This window comes from Oncorhynchus gorbuscha, linkage group LG09 (assembly GCF_021184085.1).
Source record: "Oncorhynchus gorbuscha isolate QuinsamMale2020 ecotype Even-year linkage group LG09, OgorEven_v1.0, whole genome shotgun sequence".
Lineage (NCBI taxonomy): Eukaryota > Metazoa > Chordata > Actinopteri > Salmoniformes > Salmonidae > Oncorhynchus > Oncorhynchus gorbuscha.
This window is the reverse complement of record NC_060181.1, coordinates 54,351,145-54,370,185: the sequence shown is the minus strand read 5'-3', so window position 1 is coordinate 54,370,185 and position 19,041 is coordinate 54,351,145. Positions and strand designations below refer to the sequence as shown.

The window sequence follows — 19,041 nt, the reverse complement described above, 5'->3', positions numbered from 1 at the left end:
ACTTCTCTGGTGAGGACAAGAGACTAATGTAATGTTGTTTAGAAAATAAATGTGTGTCAGCTAAGCTAACAGCAGCTAAATTCTTTATGATGGCAGCCATATTTGTTTACTGTATGTTTGACTTGGTGAAAACTACCTAATCCCAGAATGCCATTCACTATAAGACACAAGTCCATGGGGGTAGAAATGGGGGAAGGTATTGTGGAGGATATGATGCAGGAAATATTACTATGATGGGGGATTTATCAGTAAATGGGGAGCAAACACAAGAGAAGTTATACGCTAAATAAAAATAAACCCCTGGAAAGGGGACTGACCTGGCAATCCTGAGGTACCAAAGTTACAATCTGTTGCCATGTTCAAAACAACTGGGAAATGGGAAATCTCCGACTTCCGACATCAGTGCGCTCAAGACAACTGGGATCTCGGAAAAAACTAGCTCAGACTGGGAAAAATCGTTTTCAACTCGGATCGCATCCAACTCGGAATTCCAACTTGGGAACTTGGGCCTCATTCTAAAGCTCTGAATTTCCGACCTGAAGATCATTGATGTCATGCTTTTACCTAGTATTTTTTCGAGTTCACAGTTGTCTTGAAAGCACCATAAGTCAGTTCAGTGAACTATCCCTTATTATAACATCTTTGGTCTGACAGACGCCTACATGACCATCAGAATGCATTGTATGATGTCAACAGACATGGTACCACACATAGCCGGCAAATAGCTTAGCATTAGCTCATCATAATCAGGACATTCAAAAAAGTATTTTACACACATCATGTGTCCATTACAGTCTATGCAATAATTGGAATGCATGATTTGTCACCAGTACTTGAAAACATGTGAATAAAACAGTAAATACATTATGATCCATACATAGATCTGGAGTGCTACAGCAGAAGTGATAACACAATATACAGAAAATAAGCCACTTTGATAGGACCAAAGTCCAATTTGTAAGGAAAACAACCATGAAGGCAATGGAGGCGCCAGCCAGAAAATGTGCTGGGGAAAACGTTTGTGCAAGGCCTGTTCTGACTATAGATGCGCAATGTCTTCATACTTGATCTGGGAAAACACTACGGAAGTGCCTGGGCTCTCGTTGAAGAGAGAAGATTGTCCGCTAAAACATAAATTGTCCACAAGAGTGAAATGATCTACTTATTATGAGACTTAACGAGGAGGCGAAATCTAAACTGAAAACTTGTTAGAAAATAATTTTAAATTGACAGTCTATAGATCATTAGCGGCAGCATGCCTTGGTTTGAGGGCAGCGCATGTAACTGTCCTGTTGCATAACAGAAACATTTTGGACCAGTGAGAGCATTCTGACGCCACGCATGAAAAACTCATGCCGGGGCGAAGGTTAGAGATATTTGGAACTCTCACTTGAAAACGTTCATCTTGTCTTTACAGTGCCTTGCGAAATTATTCGGCCCCCTTGAACATTGCGACCTTTTGCCACATTTCAGGCTTCAAACATAAAGATATAAAACTGTATTTTTTTGTGAAGAATCAACAACAAGTGGGACACAATCATGAAGTGGAACGACATTTATTGGATATTTCAAACTTTTTTAACAAATCAAAAATGGAAAAATTGGGCGTGCAAAATTATTCAGCCCCTTTACTTTCAGTGCAGCAAACTCTCTCCAGAAGTTCAGTGAGGATCTCTGAATGATCGAAAATTTCGCAAAGTTCAAGGGGGCCGAATACCTTCGCAAGGCACTGTACATATACTAAATAGTATATGTGTGAAAATAGTTTTGATTTAGAATGGACCATTATCACCATTATTTTCACTTGTCTTGGAACAGGGGCAGGGTAAAAAAAGCATGTTATATGCACTTACTGTAAATAGTGAAAGGAGAATGCTTTTCCCGTGGTTCCTTTTCATGCCAGCCAGGATGGCTATACTCTTGTTCTAAAGCGAAGCAATGTGCTTAATATTAGGAAAGTTGAGAAATAAATATAGTAGGCCTAGCATATAGAAAGCTGATGGGCTCATCCTCTTTTTTAATCGAGGCCATCAACACTCTCACACAATTGCATAGCCCATGGAAATGTTGCGCAACATGAGCTCCTGGGCTCTCATGTAGTGTTTGATTACATTTTCGATGACATTTGCATTGATGTCAGAGTGATTAGAGGTACAGTGGAGTGTGGAATACCAGGCAGTTAGCAAGTTTGGAAGGCTACTAATGACCATCAGCAGTATCAGAGCTTGGAGAAGTCTAGTTATCGTGACTAAACGGTCATGTGGAATTCGACTGCTGTCATGACTCATAGCTGCCGGTTTGGAAACAGGACACAGGTATTGTCACTGACTCTGAGTGACTGTGAAATTCTAGTGTTTTTTGATTGATTGATTGATTGATTGATTGATTGACTGATTTGCGAAAGAGGTAGCACAATAAAGTCAAGAGACATAACCAAATGTATTAGGCCCTAATCTATGGATTTCACATGACTGGGAATACAGATATGCATGTGTTGGTCACAGATACCTTTAAAAAATGTAGGGGCCTGGATCAGAAAACCGGTCCGTATCTGGTGTGACCACAATTTGCCTCATGCAGCGCGTCACATCTAATTCGCATACAGTTGATCCGGCTGTTGATAGTGGCCAGTGGAATGTGGTCCCACTTCCCACTTCTGTCCCACTTCTTCAAAGGTGAAGAAGACGGATGTTGGTTAATCAGCTTCTTGATATGCCACACCTCTCAGGTGGATGGTTTATCTTGGCAAAGGAAAAATGCTCACTAACAGGGATGTAAACAAATTTGTGCACAACATTTAAGAGAAATAAGCTTTTTGTGCATATGGAAACTTCATGGGATCCTTTATTTCAGCTCATGAAAACAGTATACTGTAGATACAGACACATTACATAGATAGACATGACAATTGTTCTATTGTTCAATCATCAGCCAGCTTTTGAGATTTAAAAAAAATTAAGTTACGGTCGGTATAGCTTTGAGTTGCTGTGGTAGTTTGTTCCACTCAACAGCACGGTGTACTTACCAGACTCTTAAATTTAACGAGCACATTCTGTGTAGAGTAGCCATGTAACCAAAGCCCTCTCCTGGCTCTTCCAGGGCATAAAGAAGAAACAGCTTCATCATATTACAGGTGGAATGAATAATTAAACCTGCACAGGGCTTTTTGGCTTTAGCTTTTTCATCCTGGTTAAAAAGAAAATCTTGTTTTATTCATATCAACGCTGACTGGCTTCCTTTGAAGAGCACGGTGGTGGTGGTTGCAGGGATCTGTAGCGTTAGGCGGGAAGTGCTGTGATATGCTATGGTAAGGAGAGGTGATGCTCTACCATCCTCTGTTCTGGAGGGGAAGAGTGGGGCTACCTCTCGAAGGGGCGAGAGAGCAGTGGGGTAGAGGAATGTTGCCTCGCCCGGACAAAGAATTAGAGTCAGAGAGGTTCATGGGAGGGAATCTTATTAATAAACCACAGCAAGTTTTGATCACACACACACGCGCGCACGCACAAACGCGCGCACACGCAGGCAAGCACATACGTACGTACGTACACACATACACACATATAACAGTATGCACATAAACACACATATACAATGAGAACTTTGCACATACCCACAAGAGAGGCAGGCTAATATCGAGGGAGTCAGCGAAGAAGAGAAGTCATTTCTCTTGGAATATCAGTTGGCATATTGTTTTTTTCCTTCACCCAGAGACCCGATTATGCCGAAAAAAGAGAATAGCAGAGCAAGATTATAATGCGGTTGGCAATATCAGTGCAGTGAAAGCCAAAGTTTGACTCCTGTCATCTTCAAGTTAGGATCTGTGGTATGGGACTCCTCCAGCCCTGATAGACTAATGAGCTGTGTGTTTTAAGGGGAGGACTGAGCTCATCTGGGAGAAAACAATAGCCTCGTTAAGATGGGCCTTGAAGGCTTCTGCGCAACACAACTCTTGTTTGCTCCATTTGTGATTCTCCCTGGTCATTATAGTCTGTGATAAGGGACTGTTTATGAACGCTGGCATTTCAAAACATGACAAGAACATAGCAGAATGTTGTGGGGCTGTATATCACAAACTGTTCATGCCTTCTATGTATAGATTATAACGTCTTCTATGTGTCATCTCCGTGCTCTCAATGGTGGGTGAGCACTTTGAAAACTGTCGTGCGTGTGGTTTTTCTATTTGTGTTTTAGGTGGGGCAGGTCAATCCCACAGTTAAGATTTACGTCGTCACCTTGGATGGGGGATCCCAGACGACTGAACTGCGACCTCCCAACAGCTTTGAAAAAAGGTATCAATTGAACAATCTTGTTTCTATGAAGTGACCAGCATGTTCAATTAAAAAAGACAACGATCGCAGCATGTCGTTCATTAAGCCCCAGTTGGCAGCATATCATTTAGTTTTTGAAATAAAAAACAGATACATAATTGTGTCCCAATGGCCCTTTGTCCACTATAGTGACTACTACATAACCATGGTGAAATGGGTCACAGAGGAGAAGATTGGTGTGCGCTGGTTGAACCGAGCCCAGAACACCTCCATCCTGTCGCTATGTGAGGTCACTATGGGGGCATGTCTAAAAGTGAGCATCCTACAGTAAAAGTCAAAAGTTTGTACACACCAACTCATTCAAGGGATTTTCTTTATTTTTACTATTTTTACTATAAAAGTGAGCATCCTACAGTAAAATTCAAAAGTTTGTACACACCAACTCATTCAAGGGATTTTCTTTATTTTTACTATTTTCTAGATTGTAGAATAATAGTGAAGACATCAAAACTATGAAGTAACATGTATGGAATCAGGTAATAACCAAAAAAGTGTGAAACAAATCAAAATATATTTTATAATTTAGGTTCTTCAAATTAGCTAACTTTTGCCTTGATGACAGCTTTGCACACTCTTGGCATTCTCTCATCCAGCTTCACCTGGAATGCTTTTCCAACCGTCTTGAATTTCCCACATATGCTGAGCACTTGGCATTCTCTTAACCAGTTTCATGAGATGTATTTAGATTAACAGGTGTGCCTTGTTAAAAGTTAATTTGTGGAATTTCTTTCCTTCTTAAATGCATTTGAGCCAATCAGTTGTGTTGTGACAAGGTAAGGGTTGTATACAGAAGATATCCCTATTTGGTAAAAGACCAAGTCCATATTATGGCTTTGAAAGTTTCTTCAAGTGCAATCGCAAAAACCATCAAGCGCTATGATGAAACTGGCTCTCATGAGGACCGCTACAGGAAAGGAAGAGTTTCCTCTGCTGCAGAGGATAAGTTCATTGCTGTTACCAGCCTCAGAAATTGCAGCCCAAATAAATGGGCATCAACTTTTGAGAGGAGACTGCATGAATCAGGCCATCAAATCAAATTGTATTTGTCACATGTGCCAAATGCAACATGTGTAGACGTTACAGTGAAATGCTTACTTACAAGCCCCTAACCAACAATGCAGTTTTAAGAAAATTAAGTGTTAAAGAATACAAATTATTATTCTACATTGTAGAAAATCATAAAAATAAAGAAAAGCCCTTGTATGAGTAGGTGTGTCCAAACTTTTGAGTGGTACATGTACACGTTACTGTCTTTGCGCTGTGAAAGGTCTGATGGGTTGTCCATGTCTACAGTTCAAGGTTTGAACAGCAGAGACATATACCCTGCACTAACCTCTCTCTGTTTCCTCCTCAGAAACATGTGATTACATCAGAGAAGTGGCTTGATCGCCAGGTAAGCATGCATAAGGTTTGTCATACTGTTATTACACAGATATTACACAAGTTCATTCAATAATTTCTTGTGCAATACTTTTCACTGGAGAGGGATACAAAGGAAATACCTTGCAAAACCAGAAAATCCGCCTATTTTTTCTGGTCATGACCAGTTGGCTACACTCTTTTTTCTTACAGAATGAAGAGCCATTGTTTTCCAAGGATGGGAATACCTTCTTCCTGACCATGCCAATAAAACATGGCGGACGAGGGTCATTCCACCATATCACCATGATATCTGATCAGGTAGGATGTTCAGCTAGCTGTCATAGTTGTGGTAAAGAAAGTCTCAATTAGGTTATTCGCTCTCTTGTTGTCCCCCATGATAAAATTGGGGAGGAGACTGTGGACCTGTCTCCGTCCATTAGTGCGTTAATACGTTAGTCACACACGACATGTCAGACAGAACTGGCTTGATTTTGAAGAAACTTTTGTGAATAATGCGTCTTGCCATAGAGATCCGGTATTTACAAAATTACATTGATTGGCCAGATGGTTGTGCTATAACAAGAGATTGAAAATGCAAACTTTGAAAGGTCACGCCCCTCACACCATTTGACCTAAACTTTCACTTCGGCATGCTCTAGTACATACTGTAAATGCATATAAATCAGTCAAAGATATTCATATTGCAACAACATTTTTTACACATGTTGTAAACACTGTCAAGAATCATTCATATCGACCACACGGTGGCACTATAATGAGGGCATGTTTATATGTCTTGTTCTGTTTGACTCTTGATCTGTTTGGAACACATGTTAACCTCACTTGGGTACACTAGTGTCCCACCTCGTCAACAGCCAGTGAAAATGCAGGGTGCCAAATTCAAAACAACAGAAATCCCATATTTAAAATTCCTCAAGCACACAAGTATTTTACACCATTTTAAAGATACACTTGTTGTAAATCCAGCCACAGTGTCTGATTTCAAAAAGGCTTTATGATGAAAGCACACCAAACGATTATGTTAGGTCAGAACCAAGTCACAAAAAAACACAGCCATTTTTCCAGCAAATGAGATTAGTCCCAAAAAGCAGAAACAGCGATAAAATTAATCACTAACCTCTGATGATCTTCATCAGATGACACTCATATGACTTCATGTTACACAATACATGTATGTTTTGTTCGGTAAAGTTCATATTTATATCCAAAAATCTGAGTTTACATTGAAGCTTTATGTTCAGTAGTTCCAAAACATCCGGTGATTTTGCAGAGCCACAATCAATTTACAGAAATACTCATAATAACCATTGCTAAAAGATACAACTGTTATGCATGGAATTTTAGATCCACTTCTCCTTAATGCAACCTCTGTGTCAGATTATTTTTTTAAACACACCATGCAATAATCTGAGTACAGGACTCAGACAACAAAACAAGCCAAACAGATACCCATCATGTTGTGGAGTCAACAGAAGTCAGAAATAGCATTATAAATATTCACTTACATTTGATGATCTTCATCAGAATGCACTCCCAGGAATCCCAGTTCCACAATAAATGTTTGTTTTGTTCGATAATGTTCATAATTTATGTCCAAATACCTCCTTTTTGTTCACGAGTTTAGCCCAGTAATCCAAATTCATGAGGTGCGAGCAGACGAAAAGTTAAAAAGTTCCATTACAGTCCGTAGAAAAATGTCAAACGATGTATAGAATCAATCTTTAGGATGTTAACATAAATCTTCAATAATGTTTAAACCGGAGAATTCCTTTGTCTGTAGAAATGCAATGGAACGCAAGCTAACTCTCACGTGAACACGTGTGGTCAGCTCATGCCACTCTGGCAGACCTCTGACCCATTCAGCCCCCATTCCCCCCTCCTTCACAGTAGGAGCATCAAACAAGGTTCTAAAGACTGGTGACATCTAGTGGAAGCCCTAGGAAGTGCAATATGACCCCATAGACACTGTATATTCGATAGGCAATGACTTGACAAACTGCAAACCTCAGATTTCCCACTTCCTTGTTGGATTTTGTCTCAGGTTTTTGCCTGCCATATGAGTTATGTTATACTCACAGACATCATTCAAACACTTTTAGAAATTTCAGTGTGTTTTATATCCAAATCTACTAATTATATGCATTTTCTAGCTTTTAGGGCTGAGTAGCAGGCAGTTTAATTTGGGCACGCTTTTCATCCCAAATTCCAAATACTGTCCCCTACCATAGAAAAGTTAAGGGATATGAGTCTAGCTATCCCATGTGATATCTCAGACACCACTGACATGGTGTGGATTAAACTTGGGTGAATCATGCTTCTTGCCATGATGCTTCTTGCCATTCTTGCCAAAAGTATACTGACCAAGGGGGGGCGCTGCATCTTTCATGGGGGACATGTTTACTGCCTTGTTTTGTTATACATCGCACATGGGCTATACAAGGTTATGTTGAGTCTAGCGTGTCGCTGCAAGTGATGTAATGTGTGTTTGTTTTGTTTCCCTGCTCAGTTTAATGGTGATGAGGTCAACATGCGCCACCTGACCTCTGGCAGCTGGGAGGTGTCTCAGATCCTGGAGTATGATGAGGAAGCAGATACAGTGTACATTACTGATACTCAGACCATACTCTGACATAGGGTTGCACAATTCTGGTAACTTCCCCAAAATCCCAGTGGATGATTAGCATAATCAGGAGGGAGTAAGCAGAAAATGCAGAATCCTCCAACTAGGATTACTGGAAAACCTGGGAAGTTTGGGAAAGTTACCGGAATTCTCAACCCTACTCTGACATACCTTTGATGTAGGGCTGAATTCAGTTGCAAAATATTGTTCAGGAATGTCATGCCGACTGAACAATGGACAACATATCATAACAACATATTTTCTTCTCTTTCTATAGTTATTTCCTTAGCACAGAAGATAGTTCAATACAAAGACAACTGTACAGGTACTGTATACATTCATTTAAATAGAAAGTATAGTAATTGCCAATATGCAGATGTTAGGCATCCAACAGATATCAACTCTGGTCCAAACATTTGTCTAGAGGTAAAGTGCATTTGGAAAGTAGTCAGACCCCTTGACTTTTTCCACATTTTGATACGTTACAGCCTTATTCTAAAACTGATAACATATTTTATATCATTCTACACAATATCATTCTATACACAACACCCCAAAATGACAATGTGAAAACAGGTGTGTTAAATATTTTTGCAAAAAAAAAAAAAAAATATATATATATATATATATTTACATAAGTATTCAGACCCTTTGCTATGAGACTTGAAATTGAGCTGTTTCCTGTTTCCATTGATCTTCCTTGAGATGTTTCTACAACTTTATTGCAGTCCATCTGTGGTATGTTCAATTGATTGGACATGATTTAGAAAGGCACACACCATTCTGTATAAGGTCCCACACTTGACAGTGCATGTCAGAGAAAAAACAAAGCCATGAGGCCAAAGGAAAGGTCCGTAGAGCTCCGAGACAGGATTGTGTCGAGGCACAGATCTTGGGAGAGGTACCAAAAAATGTCTGCAGCATTGAATGTCCCCAAGAACACAGTGGCCTCCATCATTCTTAAATGGAAGAAGTTTGGAACCACTAAGACTCTTCCTAGAGCTGGCCACCTGGCCAAACTGAACAATTGGGGGAGAAGGGCCTTGGTCAGGGAGGTGACCAAGAACCCAATGGTCACTCTGACAGACCTGCAGAGTTCCTTTGTGGAGATGGGCGAAACTTCCAGAAGGACAACCATCTCTGCAGCACTCCACCAATCAAACCTTTATGGTGGCCAGACGGAAGCCAATCCTCAGTAAAAGGCACCTGACAGCCCGCTTGGAGTTTTCCAAAATGCACCTAAGGACTCTCAGACCATGATAAACAAAATGATTGGGTCCGATGAAAACTTTTGGAATAAATGCCAAGTGTCACTTCTGGAGGAAACCTGTCACCATCCCTACTTGAAGCATGGTGGGGGCAGCATCATGCTGTGGGATATTTTTCAGTGGCAGGGACTGGGAGACTAGTCAGAATCGAGGGATAGATGAACAGAGCAAAGTACGGAGAGATCCTTGAGAAAACCTGCTTCAGAGTGGTTAGGACCTCAGACGGGGTTGAAGGTTCATCTTCCAACAGGACAACGACCCTGAGCACACAGCCAAGACAACGCCGGAGTGGCTTCAGGATAAGTCTCTGAATATCCTTAAGTGGCCCAACCAGAGCATGGACTTGAACCCGATCAAACATCTCTGGAGAGACATGAAAATAACTGTGCAGTGACGCTCCCTATCCAACCTGACAGAACTTGAGAGGATCTGCCGAGAAGAATGGAATAAACTCTGCAAATACAGGTGTGCCAAGCTTTTAGCGTCATACCCAAGAGGTATTGTGTGTGTAGATTGATGAAGGAAAAAAACTGTTCAATACATTTTAGAAGGCTTAACAAAATGTGGAAAAAGTCATGTGGTCTGAATTACTTTCCGAATGCACTGTATATTGTAGGGACCAAGCTCTCAAGTTCATTTGACTCTGACCTCTTCCCGTATTTTATTTTCTCGACTTCTTTCAATCAGGGTGTCGGCGGTAAACCCATTTCAACGTGAATGCCTGACCTGCTCCCTGTTCAAAACACAATGCTCCTACTACGATGCAGTCTTCAACCAAGACTATCAATATGTCCTGCTGAACTGTAGAGGTAACCGTTCAATAAAGATGATCAGTTCAATCTGAGTTGGATACATGCCACCTGTAATTTTGCAGTGTGTTTTATATAACATTTTCAGTTGAATGTCCAACATATACATTACAATAATAATTAGCAGACATTCAGTGACGTTTAAAATGTTGTCATGAAATGCTTAACAAACGATTAGACATTATTACAAGAACAAAAAGGGTTATACTTGGTCTCGTTTCTGCAGGTCCTGGTATACCAAGAACTACCCTTTACAAACTGAATGACATGAGCAGTAAGTACAAGAGCACCATCAATTCAAACAATAACAGCCATGGCACTGTGTGTATACTGCTTGCTTGTGTAAGAAAGGAAGAACAGTGGGATGAAGGGAAGAAAGGATTTTTTTTTTTAGCAGGTCAAGGTTTTACACTTAATTCAAGGAGTTACACCCGGGAGTACACCTGGTTCTATCTATACTATTTACTGCAGAATCCAGCCTATTGACCAATGAGACCTGGTCAAAAGTAAGGCTCTAAATAGGGAATAAAATGCCATTTGTAAAGCAGTCTAGGATACTGGAGTAGATACATGATCAACCACTTCTTCCTTTGCAGGCACACTCCGTGAGTGATGTTGATTATTTCACTCATTAAAGTTGCGTCATTATATCCTCCGTAGGGCCACAACAAATGTATATCGCTGAATCAGTTTCCGAGCAATTTGATCATCATTTAGATGGATGTGGTACAATATTTAAATGAAACCTGGGTATCCTAAAGCATGTGTGTGCATTGAGTGGGATGTGTTTGAGTGGGATGTGTTTGTGTGTGAACAGATATGGTCATGTGATTAAATGAAAGGAGTCATGTCTATTGAATCAGTTCTACTATATGATTTGATTATGCTGCTCGTTTCAATTTAAATGGGTTTAATTTTCAACTATGGATGTGTCTATTTTAGGATATTATGGCATACAATGTGCCTTTAGAAAATATTCATACCCCTAGAATCCACATTTTGTTGGGTTAAAGCCTGAATTCAAAATGGATCAAATAGATTGTTTTTCTCACCCATCTATGGTACACACAATACTCCATAATGACAAAGTAAAAACCTGTTTTTAGACATATTTGCAAATGTATTGAAAATGAAATACAAAAATGATCTAATTTACATGTTAAAATCACCTTTGGCAGCAATTACAGCTGTTTCTTTCTGGGTAAGTGTAACGCAGACGCTGGGAGTCAGGACGCAAGTACAGGAGGTGAATTTAGTCATAAATAGAACAGAGAGGGGGAGCGGGAGTAGACGTGACAGTAAGTCTCTAAGAGCTTTGCACACCTGGATTGTACAATATTTGCACATTATTATTATTATTATGTCCCCTGTCACCTACAGTAGAACCTGATAAATAACAACATCAGGGGGAAACGATACAATTAGCCATAATGTTTTTGTTGTCCTACCAGAATTGCGATGAGAAGATTCTAGGTGGGGTATCCATCTGTCCTTTGACCCTTGTTGGATGTAGTTTTCTGGTTTATCAGGTCCCAGGCTCCTAAGACTTTTATGATCATTTAATTACAAGTTAATTACAATTAGCTTTTTGCTTTTTCGCCTAAAAAGGCTGATCTATTGTAGTCTCACATGTGGAAAGTAAGCCGTCTGAGGCGAGAGACTCATTGGGAGGAGGAGACTAGAGCAGACCCAGACGTTCTGCCTGAACCAAAGCATATTTGAGCCCCCCTGGATGGTCCATTTACTTTTTGCTGTTATAATTTATGCTATGACATCCTGTGATTTCATTGGGGCTTTTCCCACTCATAGCAAATAGCTGGCAACACAATCCAAGCAATGTTCTCGCGGGCATTGCACACATGGAGGCGGAACAGGCACTGCTGGCAGTCACTGAGGGGCAGAGCAGTAAGTAACTGAATAGCTTGTTTTGAACTATATATTTTTGAAACAGGAAAATTCACACGACGAAATAGACAGGTGGGCGGCCGAAGCAGAGAGAGCAGAGGTAGCCTGAGATAGGAGCCGACGATACGAGGGAACACAGTTTGCAAGGAAGCCCGAAAAGCAGCCCAAAAAAATTATTGGGAGGGGGCTTAAAGAGAGTATGGCTATGCCAGGTAGGAGACCTGCGCAAACTCCCTGTGCTTATCGGGGGGCTAGAGAGACCGGGCAGGCACCGTGTTATGCTATGGAGCGCACAGTGTTTCCAGTGCTGGTGCATAGCCCGGTGCGGCACATACCAGCCCTTCGTATTGGCCGGGCTAGAGTGGGCATCGAGCCAGGTAAGGTTGGGCAGGCTCAGTGCTCAAGAGCTCCAGTGCACCTGCACGGTCCGGTCTATCCAGAGCCAACTCTCCTTGTTTATCGTGAGGAGCCAAGGAGGAGACCTGAACCAGAGCCGGTGTTAGAGGTGAGCGAAGCAGAGACTGTGAAGGAGTTAATGGGGAAGGTGGAGTGGAGAGTAATGAGGGAGTTGCTAGCTTGGTGCTTTAGGTACAAGATTCGTCTGACGGAGCGTGTCAGGGATTTAATGGCACCTGGGTCAGCGCTCCTTACTCGTCCTGAGGTGCGTGTTAGTCGGCTGGTGAAAAATGTGCTAGCCTCACGCACCAGGCCTCCTGTGTACCTACCTAGCCTTGCACGTCCTGTGCCAGTCCTGCTCTCAGGCTCTCCAGTACACCTTCACGGTCCAGTCCATCCTGTGTCACCTTCACACACCAGTCCTCCGGTAGCAGCTCCCCGCACCAGGCTTCCTGTGCGTGTCCTCGATCCTGTAGCACCAGTTCCAGCACCACGCACCAGGCCTTCTGTGCGCCTCGCCTGTTCAGCACAGCCAGAGCCTTCCTTCCCTCCTGCGCTGTCGGAGTCTCCCGCCTGTTCAGCACAGCCAGAGCCTTCCTTCCCTCCTGCACTGTTGGAGTCTATACTCATCCAGAACGCCGCAGCCCGTCTGGTGTTCAACCTTCCCAAGTTCTCTCACGTCACCCCGCTCCTCCGCTCTCTCCACTGGCTTCCAGTTGAAGCTCGCATCCGCTACAAGACCATGGTGCTTGCCTACGGAGCTGTGAGGGGAACGGCACCTCAGTACCTCCAGGCTCTGATCAGGCCCTACACCCAAATAAGGGCACTGCGTTCATCCACCTCTGGCCTGCTCGCCTCCCTACCACTGAGGAAGTACAGTTCCCGCTCAGCCCAGTCAAAACTGTTCGCTGCTCTGGCTCCCCAATGGTGGAACAAACTCCCTCACGACGCCAGGACAGCGGAGTCAATCACCACCTTCCGGAGACACCTGAAACCCCACCTCTTTAAGGAATACCTAGGATAGGATAAAGTAATCCTTCTCACCCCCCCCTTAAAATATGTAGATGCACTATTGTAAAGTGGCTGTTCCACTGGATGTCATAAGGTGAATGCACCAATTTGTAAGTCGCTCTGGATAAGAGCGTCTGCTAAATGACTTAAATGTAAATGTAATGTAAATGAGTCTCCCGCCTGTTCAGCGCTATCAGAGCCTTCCTCCTCTACAGCGCTGCCGGAGCCTCCTGCCTGTTCGGAGCATCCTGAGCTGTCAGTCTGCATGGAGCAGCCTGAGCTGTCAGTCTGCATGAAGCAGCCAGAGCTGCCAGTCTGCAAAGAGCTGCCAGTCTGCAAGGAGCTGTCAGTCTGCAAGGAGCTGCCAGTCTGCAGGGTGCTGTCAGCCTGCATGGAGCAGTCAGAGCTGTCAGTCTGCATGACGCAGCCAGAGCTGTCAGTCTGCAAAGAGCTGTCAGTCTGCATAAAGCAGCCAGAGCTGTCAGCCTGCATGGAGTAGTCAAAGCTGTCAGTCTGTTCGAAGCAGCCAGAGCTGTCAGTCTGCATGAAGCAGCCAGAGCTGTCAGTCTGCAAAGAGCTGTCAGTCTGCAAAGAGCTGCCAGTCTGCAAGGAGCTGTCAGCCTGCATGGAGCTGCCAGAGTTGTCAGTCTGCAAGGAGCTGTCAGTCTGCATAGAGCAGCTAGATCCGCCAGTCAACCATGATCTTCTAGATCTGCCAGTCAACCAGTCTCTTCCAGATCTGCCAGTCAACCAGTCTCCTCCAGATCTGCTAGTCAACCAGAATCTTCCAGATCCGCCAGCCAGCCAGGATCTACCGGAGCCTACTACCTGCCTGAGCTTCATCTCAGTACTGGGCTTCCTCTCAGTACTGGCTTCCTCTCAGTACTGGGCTTTCTCCCGGTACTGGGCCTCCCCTCAGTCCCGAGCTGCCCCTCAGGCCCGAGCTTCCCCTCAGTCCCGAGCTGCCCCTCAGTCCCGAGCTGCCCCTCAGTCCCGAGCTGCCCCTCAGTCCCGAGCTGCCCCTCAGTCCCGAGCTGTCCCTCAGTCCCGAGATGCCCCTCAGTCACGAGCTGCTCCTCAGTTCTGTGGGGTTCTGGGTGAGGACTATTAGGCCATGGTCGGCGATGAGGGTGGATTATCCCAGGACGCGAAGGGGAGGAACCTGGACATTAATGGAGTGGGGTCCACGTCCCGAGCCGGAACCGCCACCATGGACAGACGCCCACCCGGACCCTCCCTATGGTTTTGAGGTGCGTCCGGGAGTCCGCACCTTAGGGGGGTTCTGTCACGCCTTGGTCTTAGTATTTTGTGTTTTCTTTAATTATTTGGTCAGGCCAGGGTGTGACATGGGTTTATGTTGTTGTATTTCGTATTGGGGTTTTTGTATTTGGGATCGCGGCTGACTTGGGGTGTTGTATAGGCTTGGCTGCCAGAGGCGGTTCTCAATCAGAGTCAGGTGATTCTCATTGTCTCTGATTGGGAACCGTATTTAGGTAGCCTGGTTTCGCTTTGTATTTCGTGGGTGATTGTTCCTGTCTCTGTGTAGTGTTCACCAGATAGGCTGTATTAGGTTTCACGTTCCGTTTGTTGTTTTGTATTTTGTATATTACGTTATTTTCATGTATCGTGATTTCATTCATTATAGAACATGAGTAACAACCACGCTGCATTTCGGTTCGACTCTCTTTCGACAAACGAAGAACGACGTTACACACACAGATTATAATAATTGATTCAATAAATATTTATGAACTTTTTTGGCCAAATGAACCAGTTTTATATATATTTAATTAGTATTTATTTATTTACAACAACAAAAAAGATTTAACCTTTATTTAACTAGGCAAGTCAGTTAAGAAAAAATACAATTTGCAATGATGGCCAAACCTTCCTCTAACCCGGACTCTGTGACCATTGTGCCCCATCCTGTGGGACTCCCGATCACAGCCAGTTGTGATACAACCTGGGATCGAACCAGGGTCTGTAGTGACGCCACTAGCACTGCAATATATATATATATATATACCAAGAAAATACCAATCACAAGTGGGTCGCCACCCCTAACGCTGTAATGGGCGAGCCACTGCCGAACTTCACCGCTCTGAAACGAATATACAAAGTCTGCTTTTTTATTTTTACCCATCTACAAATAGGTGGCATTCTTTGCGAGGCATTGGAAAACCTCCCTTGTCTTTGTGGTTCAAAAATCAAATTTTATTGGTCACATACATATAGTTAGCAGATGTTAATGGAGGTGTAGAGAAATGCTTGTGCCTCTAGTTCCGACAGCGCAGTGATATCCAACGAAAAGTTTGTGCATCTTGTTCCAACAGTGCAGTAGTATCTAACTGTAACGTCGTTCGTCTGTTGAATGAAGAGAGTCAGACCGAAATGCAGCGTGTAGGTTACTCATGACTTTAATGAATGAAAAGGTACATGAAATAACTGAATACGAAAACAACAAACGAAACGTGAAACTAATTACAGCCTATCTGGTGACTACTACACAGAGACAGGAACAAACACCCACAAAATACAACGCGAACTCAGGCTACCTAAATACGGTTCCCAATCCGAGACAACGAGAATCACCTGAATCCAATTGAGAATCGCCTCAGGCAGCCAAGCCTAACTAGACACACCCCTAATCATACACAATCCCAATTAATACAAACCCCAATACGAAACACAACATATAAACCCATGTCACACCCTGGCCTACCCAAACATATACCAAAAACACAAAATACAATGACCAAGGCGTGACACTAACAAGTAATCTAACAATTCCCCAACTACTACCTTATACACACAAATGTAAAGGGATGGAATAAGAATATGTACATATAAATACAGCGCCTTGCGAAAGTATTCGGCCCCCTTGAACTTTGCGACCTTTTGCCACATTTCAGGCTTCAAACATAAAGATATAAAACTGTATTTTTTTGTGAAGAATCAACAACAAGTGGGACACAATCATGAAGTGGAACGACATTTATTGGATATTTCAAACCTTTTTAACAAATCAAAAACTGAAAAATTGGGCGTGCAAAATTATTTCGCCCCCTTAAGTTAATACTTTGTAGCGCCACCTTTTGCTGCGATTACAGCTGTAAGTCGCTTGGGGTATGTCTCTATCAGTTTTGCACATCGAGAGACTGACATTTTTTCCCATTCCTCCTTGCAAAACAGCTCGAGCTCAGTGAGGTTGATGAGCTGTGTTGCTTTAACGCCAAACATAACGTTTTGCATTGTTGCCAAAAAGTTAAATTTTGGTTTCATCTGACCAGAGCACCTTCTTCCACATGTTTGGTGTGTCTCCCAGGTGGCTTGTGGCAAACTTTAAACAACACTTTTTATGGATATCTTTAAGAAATGGCTTTCTTCTTGCCACTCTTCCATAAAGGCCAGATTTGTGCAATATACGACTGATTGTTGTCCTATGGACAGAGTCTCCCACCTCAGCTGTAGGTCTCTGCAGTTCATCCAGAGTGATCATGGGCCTCTTGGCTGCATCTCTGATCAGTCTTCTCCTTGTATGAGCTGAAAATTTAGAGGGACGGCCAGGTCTTGGTAGATTTGCAGTGGTCTGATACTCCTTCCATTTCAATATTATTGCTTGCACAGTGCTCCTTGGGATGTTTAAAGCATGGGAAATATTTTTGTATCTTGGACCTGCCTGGTGTGTTCCTTGTTCTTCATGATGCTCTCTGCGCTTTTAACAGACCTCTGAGACTATCACAGTGCAAGTGCATTTATACGGAGACTTGGTTACACACAGGTGGATTGTATTTATCATCATTAGTCATTTAGGTCAACATTGGATCATTCAGAGATCCTCACTAAACTTCTGGAGAGAGTTTGCTGCACTGAAAGTAAAGGGGCTGAATAATATTGCACGCCCAATTTTTCAGTTTTTGATTTGTTAAAAAAGTTTGATATATCCAATAAATGTCATTCCACTTCATGATTGTGTCCCACTTGTTGTTGATTCTTCACAAAACAAATACAGTTTTATATCTTTATGTTTGAAGCCTGAAATGTGGCAAAAGGTCGTAAAGTTCAAGGGGGGCGAATACTTTCGCAAGGCACTGTATATGGATGAGCGACGGCAAGACGCAATAGATGGTGTAAAATACAGTTTATACATATGAGATGAGTAATGTAACATTGGATATGTGTTTGAAATTCACTGCTCAATTGAGGGACCTTACAGATAATTATCCAGGAAAGAGCCTTTAACTTCTACAACCACCTAAAAGAAAGTGATTCCCAAACCTTCCATAACAAAGCCATCATCTAAAGCAGGGGTCCCCAAACTTTTTCCTGTGAGGGCCACATAACTTTTCCCTTCTCTGATGGGGGGCCGGTGTCAGTTTGTAACAGATAAAGTGTGACGATCGTAGGGGAGCTTAAAATTTTTATTGTTTTCCAGAAGGCCACACATAACCAAATAACCCTTTCCAGGTTCTTTACAGAAAAAAAAGTCAGGAAACAAATAATAACACTATTAATGAAATAAATAATAACTAAATAACCCTCTCTGAGTTCTTCACAGAAAAAAACAGGAAATAAATAATAACTAAATAACTCTCTCTGGGTTCTTCATAGAAAAAATGCCATGGAACATTAACTTTCTGTCGTGCCATGCACAATCTTAACAGATAAAAGTTCAGCTCAGTTGTCAGAGCAGAATCTCTCTGACACATATGAGCAGTCTCTTAAAGTTCTTGTGTTCCTTCCTTATAATCCTTTTGTAGGTTCCAGTAGGCTTGTAGACACTGCTGTTTGCAGCTCTCTCTCATCAACTTCCCTGTGAAAACCACAAAAGAAGCAGGTTGAGAAACTGAACTAAGTGATACAGCACCTACACAGCACAATACATTTCACTACCAGTATGGTTGTAAAGATGGATTTTATCCCAGTAGATTTTATTATGATTATATTTGTTTATGCTCAGAATGACTCATTCAAGTCAGAAAAGTGAGCTTACCTATGTATGTCCATCAGTGTGAACTGTGGGCCTGCATCTGGCTGGTGAGAAGTTGAATATCAGGTTCCATTCTAGTTACAGCCAGTCTCAAGCACTGATGCAAATGTTCATCTGTCAATCTTGATCTCATCTGGGTTTTCAGCAGTTTCATGCGAGAAAAGGTTTTCTCGCAGATATACGTGCTGCCAAAAACTGTGGACATTTTCATTGCGTGTTTTTTGATGTTTGGATATGTGTCGTTTGGGAGGGCGGCATAGAAGTCAATGAGACTGTTGGGCTTGAATGCATCTTTCAGAACATCACAGTTCTGTAACTCAGCCAACTCAAA

General features: G+C 42.5%; 1 protein-coding gene across 1 annotated transcript in view; it reads left to right on the top strand.

Moving 5' to 3' along the window:
* The window catches only part of LOC124044403 (inactive dipeptidyl peptidase 10-like), a 171,245-nt gene that overhangs the window by 139,602 nt on the left and 12,602 nt on the right, over window positions 1-19,041 (top strand). The window contains exons 10-17 of the mRNA XM_046364052.1: window positions 4,192-4,289; window positions 4,458-4,581; window positions 5,683-5,721; window positions 5,901-6,008; window positions 8,218-8,309; window positions 8,609-8,656; window positions 10,287-10,408; window positions 10,635-10,682. Of these exons, the coding sequence (XP_046220008.1) occupies window positions 4,192-4,289; window positions 4,458-4,581; window positions 5,683-5,721; window positions 5,901-6,008; window positions 8,218-8,309; window positions 8,609-8,656; window positions 10,287-10,408; window positions 10,635-10,682 (679 nt within the window). The remainder of the gene's footprint in view (window positions 1-4,191; window positions 4,290-4,457; window positions 4,582-5,682; window positions 5,722-5,900; window positions 6,009-8,217; window positions 8,310-8,608; window positions 8,657-10,286; window positions 10,409-10,634; window positions 10,683-19,041) is intronic.